At 33.4% G+C, this 19,544-nt stretch overlaps 1 protein-coding gene across 3 annotated transcripts in view; it reads right to left on the minus strand.

Annotated features, from left to right (window-relative positions):
- The window catches only part of LOC145664963 (peroxynitrite isomerase THAP4-like), a 42,042-nt gene extending 22,949 nt beyond the window's left edge, over nt 1–19,093 (minus strand). The window contains exons 1-2 of one of the 3 annotated variants that reach the window (XM_081732112.1): nt 18,969–19,093; nt 10,668–10,746 (exon numbers count right to left, since the gene is read on the minus strand). In XM_081732112.1, the coding sequence (XP_081588238.1) occupies nt 10,668–10,728 (61 nt within the window). In that variant the 5' untranslated portion in view covers nt 10,729–10,746; nt 18,969–19,093. The remainder of the gene's footprint in view (nt 1–10,667; nt 10,747–18,968) is intronic. The other 2 variants (XM_081732113.1, XM_081732114.1) reach the window with 2 other exon arrangements.
- Between the last annotated feature and the right edge of the window lie 451 nt (nt 19,094–19,544).

Below are 19,544 nucleotides of genomic sequence, written 5' to 3' on the forward strand. Positions count from 1 at the left end.
TAAATAAATAAATAAATAAATAAATAAAGTCAGCCTTAAATCTCGTAGTACATTGAAAGGTCAATATAAGCATTACATTGTGGAAAAACACACACTAAGTGACATATACGAAATTTTTTGCAAAAGTAATGTTACGCCCATAGGGATAACGAAACAAAATATTAGCAGCAGGTTCAAAGAACAGCTTAGGAAGTCCCAAGCAGACAAATAAACCATTTAGCGGTTTTTTAAACACCTTCAATCGACAAAACACTCAGTACAGTATATGCATGTTCTACACAGAACTTCTTCTACTATTGAAAAAGGTGTGTTTGAGATATATTGCATTGGAACGAAAATTCCCAAACTAAAGATCGATAAAGGAAATTTGGATAGAGATTCAGACGCCATCATTACCAATTTCAACAACAAAAGCAGAAAACAAATAAGCTTAGAATCTTTATTACATGCACTTTCCATGAACACAAACTTCTAAATTTGAGACATGGATGTTTACTCCAAACAGGATAACAGTGTGGTCTTTAGGCGAGCCACAAGGATATAGATTCGATTATTTTTAAAGAATGCATTTGCCCATAAAACTTGAAATAAACAAGGAAAAAATTCAAACCGTGTATTAGTAGGCTGTGTATTGCACGAAACGTATGTACATAAATTCAAATATGTTGTATATACAAAGAAAGTACTAAATGCCCTAAATACAGGAGGTGTGATTTTCATAAAGTGTTGATATATTTTGTCAATTATTTGGATTGTGTATAGCCCGCTCCCCCCAGTTCTTTGTCACCGGAACAGGAAGAGTCACTACTACAAGTACTGCTGCTACTACTACTACTACTACCGGTACTACTACTACTACTACCGGTACTACTACTACTACTACCGGTACTACTACTACTACTACTACTTATATTGAGAACAATCCAACCAACCCCTCGAGGCTTCTAACCCGTTCCTACTACTACTACTATTACTAGAACTACTACTAATATTGCTACTAACTACCACTGCTACTACTATTACTACTGCTACTACTACTACTATTACTAGAACTACTACTACTATTGCTACTAACTACCACTACTACTACAACTATTACTTCTTCTACTACCGCTGCTACTACTGCTACTACTACTACTACTACTTATACTAAAGATTCCTTACCATAAGATTTACATTTTAAATCTCTATAATACGCGATTCCGATCCATTATGAACTAATATGAATCGTTAGAATCACTATGATTCGTTAAAAATCACTGGAGGGAGCGGGCTATACTCAATCCAATTATTTTTATAATTTCCACTGTGTTGATAGAATGAAATATGTGAAGAGCTTATTGGAATAATTAAATGACTTCAGCCTGTGTTTGTTCGTGAAGAGTAGTCCTCAAACGAAACGCTCAAAACATTGAATGTAAAAATTGAAATAGGAAAACAAGTAAGTGAGTAGTCGTTACACTAAATAAATTAGTGACTATAAAGAGGAATTCACTGAAGTTGTAAATGCAATTCAAGAGTAATTGAACTGTTGTATTGTATTTTTGGATATCTAAAAACGTATTTCAAAAGTACAGAAAGCAAACAGTGTAACTGTTTCAATGGACGATCCCTCTTAATGAAGAGTAAAAACTGAAGTTGTAGAAAACATCATATTATATAGTTAGTTGCCTCATCAATATTAAAAATAAGTTTGCTTCGATGTTTTATGAAACTAAAAATTGATATATTTTCAATTACAAGTTGGGAAGATTTCTGCATATTGAATTTGTATATCTATTTAGAAGAATAAAACAACTAACAAATTGACCTTTTTCTTAGTGTTTAAAGTTTTACGCTGGAAGATTTCAGTGTTTTAGCAGCTGCTGTTTATTTTAGAAGTGCATATTTATTCACATGTCAAAGTTTTAAAATCAAAAACTACGATTTTACTATTTTATATATATATATATATATATATATATATATATATATATATATATATATATATATATATATATATATATAGGGAGTCCCAGGAGGAAGGGGCAATATTTTGGGAAATGGTAGTATGAGTGATTCTAAGCAAAAAAGTTCATATGAACATCGGTCCTAATCTTAACGGTTTGAGAGCAACAGGTTGTGAACCATTTTGGTTTTATTTTACGAATTGCTCACCCTGTGGTTATTCTATAGAGGTGAAATATAGCGGATTTGAAAGGCGATGGAATGGCCTTCCCAACGCTATGTAACATGTAGCAGAGGTATCGTTGGAAGGGAAGCTATTGAGGGAAATTTGAATAAGTTAAGGTTATTTAAAGAAATCGGATGGCAACACTGATTACCAAATATCCCTCAATAACTTCTCTTCCAAAGACACCACTGCCGCATATTGCATACCGTTGGAAAGGCCATTCCATCGTCTTTCAAATCCGCTATATTTCAGCTCTATCGAATAACAACAGGGTGAGCAATAAGTAACAGTCAAAAATGGTTCACAACCTGTAGCTCTCAAACCGTTGAGATTAGGACCCATGTTCATATGAATTTTTTTTGCTTAGAATCACCCATACTACCATTTCCCAAAATAATGCCCCTTCCTCCTGGGACACTATATATATATATATATATACGAGGATAAGTAAAAAAAAAATAATAATAATAACCGGAATGTAGCTACAACTCTTCTTTCATTGTTCATACTTCTGTCCTCGTTTGTTTTATTGTTATGCTGTTGCGGTCATGCTATGAAAGTTTGATCCTAATTCCTCCATTTCTCTTCCTTTTGTTGCAGATAAATCATGGCAGCTCCATTAGAAGTTTGCACCAAAAAGGCACAACGAACAATGATCCGATTTTCGTGGTCGGAAGGTGTATTAGAGGCCGCAATCCATGAAATACTTTCGGCACAATATAGGAATTGTGTCTTGCTGCAATGGAGTGTCGATGAATGGATTGAAAAATTAAAAAACGGACGCACAAGTGTTACGCACGAGGAATGAGCCGGACGACCATCTACGGCCACAAATGACAGAAATTGTTCACTTTGTTACAGCAAGACACTGTTCCCGTATTGTGCCGAAAGTCTCTCATGGATTGCAGCCCCTGATACACCTTCGGACAACAAAAACCGGATCACTGCTCGTTGTTCCTCTTTTTGGTGCAAACTTCTAATGGAGCGGCCATGATTTATATGCAACAAAAGGAAGACAAATGGAGGAATTAGGATCAAACTTTCATAGCATGACCATAACAGCATAACAATAAAATAAACCAGGACAGAGGTCAGTTTTAACAATGTAATAAAAGTTATGGCTACATTGCGGGTAATTTATGACTTACCCTCGTATATATATATATATACAGGGTGGGCCATTTTAATTAATCCACGGAAATATCTGAAAAATGATAAAACATAGAAGAAATGTTTGAAGTACACGTTATATATTGCTAAGGGGGAAAACCACTTCCGCCAAAAGTACCCCTCCCCACCCCCTGGAAATGGGGGTAACGGGGGTAACTTTGAAATGTCAAATGGGAACATGGGTCAAGTAATACTTCGTTCGAAAGGTCTTGGAAAACTAAGTAACGCTGTACCAAAATTTGTTTCATATGGAGCACCAGTTTCAAAATGGCCGCATGATATAGTTCGGAAACTCCAGTAGCCGTAGTATGAAAACCATGGGAGGTAAATGAATGGAACAAAATTGAAATACGTAAATATCATAGGGCATATCGAATGGTGTGGTCCCTGTGATCCCAGTGGCCTCCCTGAAGGGGTCTTGGGGGCTAACTTCAGGATTTCAAATAGTAACATGAGTCGAGTTTTGTTAGTCGTTCGATAAATCTTGCAAAATAAACATCTTGCACGAGAAAACGATTGAGGTGAAATGGCAGTGTTCTCAAAAGGCCGCTGAAACATAGTATCAGTGTCAGAGAAAAGGTTTAGTACCCGTAGTATGAAAGCGATTGGAGATAAATCAACAGAAGAAAAACTGGAGTATGTAACTGACGTAAAGCACATCGAGAGGTGTTGTCGAGGTGACTCCACTGAAAGGTATCCGGGGCCAACTTGAAAATTTCAAATAGCAGCTTGAAGCGAGTAACATCATGTTACATAGACAAATGAATATCAAACAGCTTCTGTAAGAATATTTTCGACATCAGACACAATTTTCAAAATGATCGTCAAGACATGGTGAATGTGTCTAAGAAAACGTCTAGTGCCCATAGTATGAATACGGGTAGAGATAAATGAAAATAACGAAAATTAAATAGGAAAACCACAGAGGCGTTCCAAGGCTCGAGAATGATACAACAGAGATAAAAATGTTAGAGTAAAATTGCCATAATGTATAGAGAAATATCCAAGTCCTGCAAAATAATCTTTTCCTGTGCTCTGTATGTGAGTGGGGTAGAAAGTAACAGTGAAAGTTCAAATGAGAACTCTACTTTAATTCGCAAATTAAGGCTACCTTACAAATAGGTATGGTATGGTTGAAACATTTGTTTGTAAGGATGACGCTGTAGTGACTATAAAAAGGTGAAATTTTATTTGAATGGTAACGCATATCTGTATGGCTAAGTATGATTTGATGCGAAAACAGAAGGAACGTTATACGAAAGAAGTTGTCGAATAATGCAGTTGCTGGAACTTACAAACGTGTGAATTTGCTAATCTCCGTCGCCACAGGAACTTTTAAGCAATGCGTGCTGGTTATTCGGAAAGCATTTCGGGGATATACGTACACACTGTTTCGTCCCATCAAGCTCACAATATGACATGAGTGCTAATAGTTAATCAAAATGTAACTGTGGCCAAGGGCGCCCATGTTGTGGTTTCCAAGGGAGGCAAGAAAAAGCGACATTTCAAATATAGTTTCAAATTTTGCTGTAGCTATTCTAAAAATTCTATTGAGTTTTCGATATTCCGAAGCACAATTTCCTCTAGGAGCGCGAGAGCCCCCCTTGACCCCCTTATGGGCGCCCTTGACTGTGGCCATCCGCATTAACTGAGTGCACTAATTCTCTATCCCTGAAGTCTGCCTTCCAAACAGCATTGGGTAGGTCAAGCGTACGCCCGAACCGTTGTCCGGTCGGACATTGAAATTTTGAAGTTAGCTCACAAGATCCCTTCAGGGAAGCCGCTGGGATCGCAGGGGTCACATCATTCGATATGCCCTATGATATTTACGTATTTCAATTTTGTTCCATTCATTTACCTCCCATGGTTTTCATACTACGGCTACTGGAGTTTCCGAACTATATCATGGCGGCCATTTTGAAACTGGTGCTCCATATGAAACAAATTTTGGTACAGCGTTACTTAGTTTTTCAAGACCTTTCGAACGAGGTATTACTCGACCCATGTTCCTATTTGACATTTCAAACTTACCCCCCGTTACCCCCATTTCCAGGGGGTGGGGAGGGGTACTTTTGGCGGAAATGGTTTTCCCCCTTAGCAATATATAACGTGTACTTCAAACATTTCTTCTATGTTTTATCATTTTTCAGATATTTCCGTGGATTAATTAAAATGGCCCACCCTGTATATATATATATATATATATATATATATATATATATATATATATATATATATATATATATATATATATATATATATTTTCAGTATTTCATGAGCTGAAGACAGTTCAATAATGATATGTGATGCGCAAGTTTTTACTCTTCCACCAATTAAATCCGAGGTTATCCGTCGAAACAGTTTGGCCAATTGAATATTAGGACGATTTACAAGTGTTATTTCGATCACTAATAAATGTTAACAAATCGTCAATTTCAATGATGTAGTAACTTCACTTGCGAAGAGTCTCAAAGATTTATCTTGTAATTTTTTCATTTAATGAATACAGTTCTTCTCTTCGTCTTATCTCTACTTGACAGCATTTCTAGAGAACACTACACATAAAATAGTCCTCAAGTCTACATTCTATTTAATCTGGTAATAGTAAAAGTAGTCATATAAAAGTCTACATTCTATAGAATCTGGTAATAGTAAAAGTAGTCATATAAAAGTCTACATTCTATGGAATCTGGTAATAGTAAAAGTAGTCATATAAAAGTCTACATTCTATGGAATCTGGTAATAGTAAAAGTAGTCATATAAAAGTCTACATTCTATAGAATCTGGTAATAGTAAAAGTAGTCATATAAAAGTCTACATTCTATAGAATCTGGTAATAGTAAAAGTAGTCATATAAAAGTCTACATTCTATAGAATCTGGTAATAGTAAAAGTAGTCATATAGAAGTCTACATTCTATGCAATCTGGTAATAGTAAAAATAGTCACATAAAAGTCTACATTCTATGCAATCTGGTAATAGTAAAAATAGTCATATAAAAGTCTACATTCTATGCAATCTGGTAATAGTAAAAATAGTCACATAAAAGTCTACATTCTATGCAATCTGGTAATAGTAAAAATAGTCATATAAAAGTCTACATTCTATGCAATCTGGTAATATTAAAAATAGTCATATAAAAGTCTACATTCTATGGAATCTGGTAATAGTAAAAGTAGTCATATAAAAGTCTACATTCTATGGAATCTGGTAATAGTAAAAGTAGTCATATAAAAGTCTACATTCCATGGAATCTGGTAATTGTAAAAGTAGTCATATAAAAGTCTACATTCTATGGAATCTGGTAATTGTAAAAGTAGTCATATAAAAGTCTACATTCTATGGAATCTGGTAATTGTAAAAGTAGTCATATAAAAGTCTACATTCTATGGAATCTGGTAATTGTAAAAGTAGTCATATAGAAGTCTACATTCTATGGAATCTGGTAATTGTAAAAGTAGTCATATAGAAGTCTACATTCTATGGAATCTGGTTATAGTAAAAGTAGTCATATAAAAGTCTACATTCCATGGAATCTGGTTATAGTAAAAGTAGTCATATAAAAGTCTACATTCCATGGAATCTGGTTATAGTAAAAGTAGTCATATAAAAGTCTACATTCCATGGAATCTGGTAATTGTAAAAGTAGTCATATAAAAGTCTACATTCTATGGAATCTGGTAATAGTAAAACTAGTCATATAGAAGTCTACATTCTATGGAATCTGGTAATAGTAAAACTAGTCATATAGAAGTCTACATTTTATGGAATCTGGTAATAGTAAAAGTAGTCATATAGAAGTCTACATTCTATGGAATCTGGTAATAGTAAAACTAGTCATATAAAAGTCTACATTCTATGGAATCTGGTAATAGTAAAAGTAGTTATATAGAAGTCTACATTCTATGGAATCTGGTAATAGTAAAAGTAGTCATATAAAAGTCTACATTCCATGGAATCTGGTAATTGTAAAAGTAGTCATATAAAAGTCTACATTCTATGGAATCTGGTAATTGTAAAAGTAGTCATATAAAAGTCTACATTCTATGGAATCTGGTAATTGTAAAAGTAGTCATATAGAAGTCTACATTTTATGGAATCTGGTAATAGTAAAACTAGTCATATAGAAGTCTACATTTTATGGAATCTGGTAATAGTAAAACTAGTCATATAGAAGTCTACATTCTATTTAATCTGGTAATAGTAAAAGTAGTCATATAAAAGTCTACATTCTATGGAATCTGGTAATAGTAAAACTAGTCATATAGAAGTCTACATTTTATGGAATCTGGTAATAGTAAAACTAGTCATATAGAAGTCTACATTCTATGGAATCTGGTAATAGTAAAAGTAGTCATATAAAAGTCTACATTCTATGGAATCTGGTAATAGTAAAAGTAGTCATATAAAAGTCTACATTCTATGGAATCTGGTAATAGTAAAAGTAGTCATATAAAAGTCTACATTCTATGGAATCTGGTAATAGTAAAAGTAGTCATATAAAAGTCTACATTCTATGGAATCTGGTAATAGTAAAAGTAGTCATATAAAAGTCTACATTCTATGGAATCTGGTAATAGTAAAAGTAGTCATATAGAAGTCTACATTTTATGGAATCTGGTAATAGTAAAACTAGTCATATAGAAGTCTACATTCTATGGAATCTGGTAATTGTAAAAGTAGTCATATAAAAGTCTACATTCTATGGAATCTGGTAATTGTAAAGATAGTCATATACAAGTCTACATTTTATGGAATCTGGTAATAGTAAAAGTAGTCATATAAAAGTCTACATTTTATGGAATCTGGTAATAGTAAAGGTAGTCATATAGAAGTCTACATTTTATGGAATCTGGTAATAGTAAAGGTAGTCATATAGAAGTCTACATTTTATGGAATCTGGTAATAGTAAAAGTAGTCATATAGAAGTCTACATTCTATGGAATCTGGTAATAGTAAAACTAGTCATATAAAAGTCTACATTCTATGGAATCTGGTAATAGTAAAAGTAGTCATATAGAAGTCTACATTCTATGGAATCTGGTAATAGTAAAAGTAGTTATATAGAAGTCTACATTCTATGGAATCTGGTAATAGTAAAAGTAGTCATATAAAAGTCTACATTCCATGGAATCTGGTAATAGTAAAAGTAGTCATATAAAAGTCTACATTCCATGGAATCTGGTAATTGTAAAAGTAGTCATATAAAAGTCTACATTCTATGGAATCTGGTAATAGTAAAAGTAGTCATATAGAAGTCTACATTCTATAGAATCTGGTAATAGTAAAAGTAGTCATATAGAAGTCTACATTTTATGGAATCTGGTAATAGTAAAACTAGTCATATAGAAGTCTACATTCTATTTAATCTGGTAATAGTAAAAGTAGTCATATAAAAGTCTACATTCTATGGAATCTGGTAATAGTAAAACTAGTCATATAGAAGTCTACATTTTATGGAATCTGGTAATAGTAAAAGTAGTCATATAAAAGTCTACATTCTATGGAATCTGGTAATAGTAAAAGTAGTCATATAAAAGTCTACATTCTATGGAATCTGGTAATAGTAAAAGTAGTCATATAGAAGTCTACATTTTATGGAATCTGGTAATAGTAAAACTAGTCATATAGAAGTCTACATTTTATGGAATCTGGTAATAGTAAAACTAGTCATATAGAAGTCTACATTCTATGGAATCTGGTAATTGTAAAAGTAGTCATATAAAAGTCTACATTCTATGGAATCTGGTAATTGTAAAGATAGTCATATACAAGTCTACATTTTATGGAATCTGGTAATAGTAAAAGTAGTCATATAAAAGTCTACATTTTATGGAATCTGGTAATAGTAAAGGTAGTCATATAGAAGTCTACATTTTATGGAATCTGGTAATAGTAAAGGTAGTCATATAGAAGTCTACATTTTATGGAATCTGGTAATAGTAAAACTAGTCATATAGAAGTCTACATTTTATGGAATCTGGTAATAGTAAAACTAGTCATATAGAAGTCTACATTCTATGGAATCTGGTAATTGTAAAAGTAGTCATATAGAAGTCTACATTTTATGGAATCTGGTAATTGTAAAGATAGTCATATAAAAGTCTACATTTTATGGAATCTGGTAATAGTAAAAGTAGTCATATAAAAGTCTACATTCTATGGAATCTGGTAATAGTAAAAGTAGTTATATAGAAGTCTACATTCTATGGAATCTGGTAATAGTAAAAGTAGTTATATAGAAGTCTACATTCTATGGAATCTGGTAATTGTAAAAGTAGTCATATAAAAGTCTACATTCTATGGAATCTGGTAATTGTAAAAGTAGTCATATAGAAGTCTACATTCTATGGAATCTGGTAATTGTAAAAGTAGTCATATAAAAGTCTACATTCTATGGAATCTGGTAATTGTAAAAGTAGTCATATAGAAGTCTACATTCTATGGAATCTGGTAATTGTAAAAGTAGTCATATAGAAGTCTACATTCTATGGAATCTGGTAATTGTAAAAGTAGTCATATAGAAGTCTACATTCTATGGAATCTGGTAATTGTAAAAGTAGTCATATAGAAGTCTACATTCTATGGAATCTGGTAATAGTAAAAGTAGTCATATAGAAGTCTACATTCTATGGAATCTGGTAATAGTAAAAGTAGTCATATAGAAGTCTACATTCTATGGAATCTGGTAATAGTAAAAGTAGTCATATAGAAGTCTACATTCTATGGAATCTGGTAATAGTAAAAGTAGTGATATTATGTGAAATTAGAGCTTTTGTTTTTATGAATCAGTTCAATTATCGCTCTTCGAGATGTCCCATCCGAAGAAAAGAGAAGATCTGAGACAGAACTTGAAAAGGAAGGTAAATTTCAACTCATAACAATACCATAGATTACAAATCGTAGTTTTTCACTTTGGAAGGATAGTTGGTGCTTCTTATACTCGATGACAGTGTTCCTAACTTTTTTTATATACTGAGGGTTAGTGAACTGAACACTCACGACATTGGGACACATTTTTCTTTTTTCTTTTTCTTAACAATAAAATATTATAATAGTGTAAGACTGTAAAATTCGGTCTCAAAACTGTTTTTAACTAATTATTAAATACCTCATGATTTACAAATACTAATTTCAGTGCAGTCGCGACACACCAGTTGGGAACCACTGTCAGAGGGTATATTCCACATCAAACAAAATACGCATGTAGCTGAGAAGGGATCTGTTAAACAATTAAACCAAAAATAAAATAAATAAATAAATAAATAAAATGTTCTAAATAAATGCCAATTTTAAACAATGTACTCCTTAACTATTTCTAATACCTGGAAGATGAAGTGCACGTGGCTTTAGCCACACAGATTTGTTTAGTATTCTTAACGCCATATACACCTATTATATTTCCTGTCAAGAGAAATAAATAAAAATTAGAATATATATTATCTTTCTATTTCTATATAAGTTTACGTACAAAATGACTACTTTAAAACAAACTCGAGAATAACAAGTAAACTGACTCTTCTCAAGAAGGTTACACTAATTACGAAAATAGAAGTCACTGGTAAAAAAAAAAAATAAATAAATAAATAAAATAAAAATAAACGAAATAAAATTAATGATCCAATGGTAAAGAGCAACACCGTACGAAAAGTCAGGCGTTATGCCCTATGCTGAAATTAGATCCATCTCACGACCCTATGCGACAAATTGAAAAGCGCTCTAGATACTGCACTACCATGACCAGTCAGATAATTCCTGAAGTAGTTAGTTGATATAATATCGACACAGTTGGCGCCGTTGGCTTAGCAAACTTAATAGGACTTGCCTTCGATTTTAAGATTTGGCTATGAAAGGGATGACGGAAAAATTAGTTTTTAGACTGAATGAATCTCCATATCACATCCCAGCCCATATCAATAATCTCTTTAAAGATATTCTGGCTAAACAAAATACGTGTTTTAAAACTCTTTGCCAATATGGCTTCATGCGATTTCTGATTGTTATCCTGGCGGAAGTTGTCCCTGAAGGTAGGTCTTTGGAAGGTAAAGAAGGTATAATAGAAAAGATAACGAGGACCTATTTCTTTGATATACGATACGACAACTTCAAAAATGGCTTCTAGCAATACAAGGAAGGTTTTGTTAAAGAACTTCGAGCAGGGTCTTGTTCCATTCCTTTTTCGCAACCGAAGTCCATTGGACTTGCTTCAAAAACATCATTGAAACACTAAACTTTGCTTTGTACAAAGCGATAACATAACCCTCTCAAAAGCACCACGCTTTCAGCACCACTTTCGGCTGAGAGAGAAAACACAAATCGTTGAAAAAGGCATACAACATCCTCCTTCCAAAGTTTGGGAAGGATTTTCGCCCGAGCAAGAAAATACAGACACTCGCTTACAGCTCACATATTACACTGACAAATTCGTCTATTCAAGGACGTGAGAGTTTATTCTGCGAGCGGGGGAAAGAAAGGTGCTTTTGGTCAAACATATGCTGAACAGTTTTCTGCATATATAATTGTAAAAGACCTAATTCGAGAAAATTACAAGACTAAAATGCTCACAAGCATTCAGAATAGCATTGTTCGCAATTTAGACCGAGAACATAGAATTTTGGAATGAGCGTTATATTGTGTTTCATACATAAGTATTTATTTGTTTTCGTTTGAAGTAATGTAAAACATGCTTTGAAACCACAAAACACCAAAAACAATTTTTAACGCAAATTATGCATTATGAAGCTCACATCTTCCGGTTACGAATTTAAGGATTGCAACAGAATTTGATACTTATACACGAAGTCGAAGGATTTTTTTAACAGTTGCACTCGGAACTGTAACACTTTTTAATAGCCTTCTTTCAATATTTCAATAACACTCCTATACTGTTGCGTAAGTCATTTCTCTCTGAGAAAATCTTCAAGGGGTGGTTTATTCTTTGGGGTGAGTTTTTTGGAACGGTTTTTAAAAAACGACTCAAGCGATTTTTGTTCATTTTCATAAATAACATTTCATTTATAACCTGACAATAAGGTGTGACTCATTTTTCATGAAAAAAAAAAAAAAAAAAAAAAAAAACACGATAGGAGGTCTTGGATATTTTTTTCAAAAAGAACTCAGACAAATTTGTTAATATTTCATAACTACACATTTCTCTAATATCTGCATAATATATAAATTACTCTCTAGCCGTAAGTTTGAAAATATCCCTAGAAAGCAGGCCTGTAGCCAGCTCAAAAATTTAGGGGGCCCGGTAGAAATTAGGGGGGGCCAGATCTAAGGGCGCCGATTTCTCCGTAAATTTGGGGGGGGCACATTCAGATGCAGAAGGTATATAAGACAAATTGCATTCAAATTACATCAAATATTATATATTCATAAATAAAATAGGGGGCCACATGAGATTTGGGGGGCCCGGGCCCCGCAGGATCGACGCCCTTGGCCAGACCCAATCATACTATAGTTCATCATCATATTATAGTTCATTTGTAAGCCTACCGTGAAAATTTGAGGAGGTCGGTAAAAGTTTACGGGGACCCCCCCCCCGTAGACTCCGCTTGGATACGGGCCTGTTAGGAAGGTGGTAGAAAATAGAGGAATATTTTAGAAACAGATCCTACGTCTATTCTGAAGGCAAATAGATCTACTTATTGTTTTAGCAAAGCAGTTATTGATCTCCTTATAGAGTTGGCCTGGAACTAACAGAATTCGGGCTGTACCTAGGCTCTTTGAATCTGTCCTTACTCCTTAAAAAAGATTATTTGATTCCAGTTGCGATTGGGTTCGGTTTCTATATAAGCCATCTGCATAGGTAGATGCGAGTTTATGGCTGATTTAGAGTTTTCACAATGCAATATCTATGAAGGAAAGTTTGAGACTGTATTTACATATGATCCTTTATTTAGCCTTAAATGCAAGATTCTAAATTGAAGAGAAAAGGAGAGGCTGTTTTTTTTTTTTTTTTACCCATCCTATTAATCTATCCTGTGATTTTAGTTAGTTTCCTGATGCTGGAACTCTCTGAATTTAGAGATTCAACACAATGCTAGGTCAGATTGTTCCCGAGGTCAAAGAAGCTGTCTTTAAAAGGAAGGAATACGGAGTCAGAGTAGAGAGAGTACTGATTTCCGTATCCTCGCAGGTATCCATGAAATTAAAGCTAAGTTTGTTAAGAGCAAGTACAGAGCAACTAAGAGGAAACTTTCTCCTTGCCCTCTCCTTCCATAATTGGAGAAGGTGAGCAAAATTTGCTATCTTGACGAGAACAGTATTAAGTTGTCGACTGCTACTAGTCTAAAACTCATAACCTAATATAGAGGAATTAAAATAGTAAATAAAGAATTAACTCTCAGCCCTGAGGAGAAAATGGCTGCACACAGTCCAACATGAGGGGCTATATTTTGAATGTAAACCTTGTTTCATTGTACTGTAATAAATACAGTTATGTTGTGTTTCTGAATATTGCAACATTTATGACTTATTCAAGTAACAAGAGAACTGGGCCTGTCAAAACCGTTCTTACTGTATCTTCTGTCAAGGTGGATCACTAGGTGTTCTCGGTGCTATGCTAAACACTGCTTGAATAGTGCGGCGTTGCCAGGTAGTGTCGAGTGTTTACTAAAGCCAGATAATAAAGGAAGTAATCATGGAATTCTGCTTGGATAGTTACTGGAGAAATTGGGTTTCGACCCTTACCGCAATTCACAGCTAAGTTTCGCTTCTCAGACTGCAATGCTAGAATCCAGGAATTAAACATACAAATTTGGCAACTACGCATTATGGCGTTCTTCTTCTCAAAATCTATTTCCTTAAATGTAAATTAATATTTAAATAAAATGTGAAACATAACACGTAAAACGGTCAAACAATATATCTATTTTGAAACAAGATCGTTACTTTAAAGTACTTTACACATTCAAATAAACATTTCATAAAATTGAGCACTTCTAGTAAGATCTAACAGCAAGTGCCATCTCGTGTGCTCATTGTGAAACGAATCGAATATTTTCTTTTGTTTGTTACCTTTCTCGATATGAGAAGATACAACCAAATGAATCAGTGTCTTGTGTTGTAGCTGAAACATAACTTTATCTTATAGTACAATATTTATAATATATAACGTTTCAATGATTAATATTTTCCCCACGAAATTGAAAAAAGAAATCTCGTTTTAGTTTAACGCCCCATGCAGTGCCGCACTTACGAACTCGGCGCCCCAATAATTACATGTTTCACCACCCCTAACTTAAAAATAAAACTTATATATGGTACGTGTACCGATTATGGCCCGGTCTCCAATATGGCCCACGTACCATATCTCTGCAGATTTATGTTGGTGCTACTAGATGACAATATAAACTATACCCTCCTGACAAGTGAAAACATATTTTCATGGCTCAGTTTTTTTCGAGTGGCGTGACCGGCTGTAGCTGATGACATAATGTCAACTGAAAGAAGAAATTATTCTCTTGTTATTTTAGCAAGGTAAGTAATGTTCTGTTTTAGTGCCTATCGTTGAGAGCCTAATCAGTGTTATGCTTGGATAATGTAGCTATGTGGTCAAATGTGAATATAAAATATGTGTGACGCAATGCATTGCATTGTGTAAGTAGCCAGTGACCATAGAATTGAAGAGGTCAAGTACCGCGCAATATGGCCACAGTGGACCATTTTGGGCAGCACTTTTAGTTTCCCCCGTTTTGAGTTCATGTTACCCCCAGGGTTTAAGACACCTTATATCACGGTAATCATATTTTACGTAAATATTGATATTCTAATACTAATACCAGAAAGGCATGGAGTATTCCCAATATCTTTTGGTTCAATTTTCCCTCTTTTGGATTTTGTCCTTTTCCCCCTGTACCCTTTTATCTCAATAGTTTATATTTCTTACATCTTACACTTGTTTTGCATTTTTAATAGCACTTTCTTGCACTTCACAAATTTTGACATTAAACTTATGTATTAACATAATATTCTAGTTTTTTTTTTTTTTTTTTTTTTTAAATAGCGGGCTATGTTGGGAATACTCTGTTCAGAATATGGCCCACTTACAACATTTTTTAAAATTATTAAAGTTTTATACGTAATTTCTCGGATTCAAATTATTTATTTTAATTTGCTCCAATTATCACCCAACTTGATAGTTCAGTCAATTCGTGCGAAGAAATAGTTTCTCTTATGCAAAAATATGAACGAAGTTAAGGTGGGCTATATTCGGGACTCCTGCTGTAACTAAATTATGCTTAATTAGTGAATTAACAATTTATTATAGTTTTCGCTTCTAAGCTAATGTAGATGAAAGTTTCTTTTCTTTCTTTCTTTTCTTTCTTTCTTTTCTTTTTCTTTTTCTTTTTTCTTTTTCTTTTTCTTTTCTTTTTTTTTTGCATTTATTACAGCATAGATTCAAAGTGCACGGCGCTTCCATCAAATGTAAAAATTCTCTATTAGCTCTTGATTTTTAAAACTTTTTCATACGAAAAAAATTAAAATATTATTTAAATTTTAAATTTTGCGCTCTAGGCACGGTCCTAGTCAGCCTAATAGGAAATGCGGCGCTGGCTCCATGGTTATATCCTTTAGGGTAAAAATGATGATCTTGGAGTTTATAGTAGGTCTACTTCTCTTAATCTTTTACCTTAGTTTGAATAATGCCTCTTAAATGAGTTTCAAGAAGTTTCATAAACATTCTTGTTTAGTTGTGAAGTAAGATTTTATCCTTAAATTATTGGCGTGTTATTTCATTTTATAGACGCATATTTATGTTCATGAAATATAATTTCTCTTGGCAGAAAACGTACATTCACTGCCTTAGAAAGGTTTTTTTTTTTGTTTGTTTGTTTTGTTTTGTTTTTTAAAGAAAGAGTTGCATTAATTAGGGGGTTTGAGTAAAGCATGTGAACACATGACATAAAACTAGTGAATGAACACGAAACAACTTTTTATAAAACATCCACCGTGTGTTAGGTGCTCACTAGAAAGCACAGTATGCTTTCTGAGTCAGAGGAGGAGAGCAATAGGGGGATCTGCGCGGAGCTGTGTCCGTAGGGAGTAGGGGCGTCACTGACTGTAGGTATACACATAAACGATGATAGCGGGAAAACATTGCATACGGCATAAAAGTAAAACTTGCTTGTGTCCAAGGGCGCCGATCCTGGGGGGCCCTGGCCCCCCAAAGCTCATGTGGGCCCCTATTGTATTTATGAATATACAATATTTGGCATAATTTGAATGCAATTTGTCTTAAAATCCTCATGTATATATACCTTCTGCATCTGAATGCCCCCCCCCCAAAGAAAAACTTACGGAGAAATCGGCACCCTTGCTTGTGCCTTGCGTGTGGCACAACTTTGTGACACTATGATCACTTTCTACACTACCTTCACATAGCAATTTATTTCCTTATGGAGTACTATATGGTAAAGAGTACATTTTTCATTTCGTATTTCTATTTTATTATACCCTTTTTATTAAAAAGTATAAGCAAACATATAAGAAAGTTATTAAGATAGCAAAGCTAATACATAATTCGAAAATGATTAATAATTCTAGAAATAAAACTACAGTATGTGGAATATTATTCACCAGTCGGTACATACAAATAAAGGTGATATTGCTTATTTGAATCACGTCATTTTTGACAATAAAAGAATTACAAACCCTGCTGAAATTGCAAATAAACTTAATAATTATTTTATAACTTCTCCTCAGGTAGCCTTGGTGCTCTATCCCACCAAGCTGGTGCAAGTGGTTCTTCAAATATACCTTCTTATCCGAAAGGTAGTTTTATTACCCCAGTAACTATTGATGGAATATTAGCTATTATAAAAAAGATGAGAAATCATGTTTATCAGATAGTTCAAATTACGAACGAAAATAGTGGCAAAATTCATAAGTTTAGTAGTTATAAAGGTAAAATACTATCTGGTGTACCTCAAGGATCAGTGTTTGGTCCATTGCTCTTTCTTATATTCATTAATGATTTGACACAAGAAATGTTGCCTAATAAGTGTGTTTTATTTGCTGATGACACCAATGTTATTATTACAGGTAACTCACGACATTATATTGAATGTAATGTAAACATTGCATTTTCACGATTAAGTAACTGGTTAAGTAGCAATAAATTAGTTTTAAATAATGAAAGAACTTCCTTGCTACATTTTTGTCCTCTTCAAAATAAATGTATTCCTTATGTAATGGTAAATAACAAAAATATCAACTTACTTCAACTAAAATTTTTTGGTTTTACCATTAGTTCGAAACTAACTTGGAATGAGCATATTTCTCAACTCAACAAAAAATTAAGTAGTATTTGTTTCGGCCTCCGTAGACTAAGATGTAATGTCGCAACAGAGGCTTTAGTTTCAGTGTACTAAGCAAAATTCCATTCTTTAATAACTTACGGTATTGATTTTTTGGGGTTATTCTAATGAATGTATTAGCACGTTTCGCTTACAAAAGAAAACACTAAGGGTTGTGTTTGGATTGTCACCAAAGTCTTCTTGCAAGCTCATCTTTCGAGGGCAAAAACTATTACTATTACCTTGTGTTTATCCAGGGGTACCCACAAAGGGGGGCTGTGACGCAAATTGCGTCATTGAAATATTTTTTTGGGGGGGTTAAAAATCTATATAAATATGTTTGACGGGATGTAAAAATTAATCGAAAAGATTTTTTTCATGGAAGAACACCTACGAATAGAAAATTGGGGTGGTGCGTCATGGACATAAGGGGGGGGGGCACCACTGGTGTATCTGTATAAAATTATCTTGTTTATGGTAAGTAAAAAACACTTATTTATTGAAAACAGTAACGTCCATAAATACAATACTCGATTCATTGATAATTTGCATGTTATCCCCCAAAAATTCTCGTTTTTTCAAAAAAGCGTATATATTAACTGTACAAAAATTTTCAATAAGTTCAAAACAAATGATATTCTGTATTTAAATCTGATCTTCACAAGTTCTTAGTATAATAGACAAGTGTTCCTACTCGGTAAATGAGTTTTTTGAAGACAATGTATGAATGTTTTTTTTGTTAATTACGTTATGAATGTGTTAGCTTATAAAAGTCATAGTTATGTATGTATTACTCTATTTGTAAGTTTTTTATAGCATATATGTAATTATTTTGTAATTTTGACAACTGTATGCGTACTCGAGAATACTCTCATTTGTATGCAAAACAGGCAAATAAATAAATAAATAAATAAATATACAAGATCCTGATATATTTTGATTCTTATGTAATCCTATTATGAAATCAAGGAACATATTTCTTCGGTAATTTTAGAAGTGTATGCCCCATAAACTGGGATAACACAATTTTTTAAATTTTATTCTATTATTTTGGCTCCAGATAGTTTCATGAGCATGCAGGCGTAAAGTACTCTTACAGAGCCATCTAGTATTGGAATTATTACTGCACTTCTACAGTAACATTTAATGTAAGGAAATCTTGAAATAAAGTTGGAAATAATTGTTACCACTCTTATTTGCAAAATATGTTCACCGACAATGTGGGAATTCTAAGTATTGGTGTCGAGAAATAAGTACTCAATTACTAACAACAAAAAATATATACATACAACAAAAATTAAAAAATAAAAATAAATGACTCACATACTTTCGTCCATTTTGCCGATACTGAGATGCAAGGTCATGTGCTAACGTATCAAGCAGTTCTTGAATCTCTGATAACATGAACCGTAAAGATAAATATGACGCTTTTTGCACTTTGTACTCTGCTTAGTGTTACTACACTCGAGACTCGCGACGACACCAAACACGCCTGAATTATGTTAATTTTCTAAATTATGCCAATTTTCAAATGATCTTCCCGCAGTAACTAAAGACCCATCTCCACTTATCTCGTTATTTTAATGATGTATTCTGTGTTCATATACTGGAGAACTAACAGGATTCTGTCACGAATAATAATGAGATAAATTGATAGACAGCGCATTATATTTAATTGCAGTTTAAATATATTTGAATGCGACTTAAATTTTTATTTGTACGTTTGTAGTTTACTTTTGTATCTAACACTGATATTATGATGGATGCACTGCATGAAGTAGGGTTTTAAGAAACTCACTTATTTTTCTATTATCTCACAGTCGAATCTTAAACTGGAATAGAGTATAAAGGAGTATTCACTTTTAAAACAATATAGCGTGCCCAGCTGAGGCTTTACAT

The sequence above is a fragment of the Thermobia domestica genome, chromosome 11 (genome assembly GCF_964235325.1).
Source record: "Thermobia domestica chromosome 11, izTheDome1.hap1.1, whole genome shotgun sequence".
NCBI classification, from domain to species: domain Eukaryota; kingdom Metazoa; phylum Arthropoda; class Insecta; order Zygentoma; family Lepismatidae; genus Thermobia; species Thermobia domestica.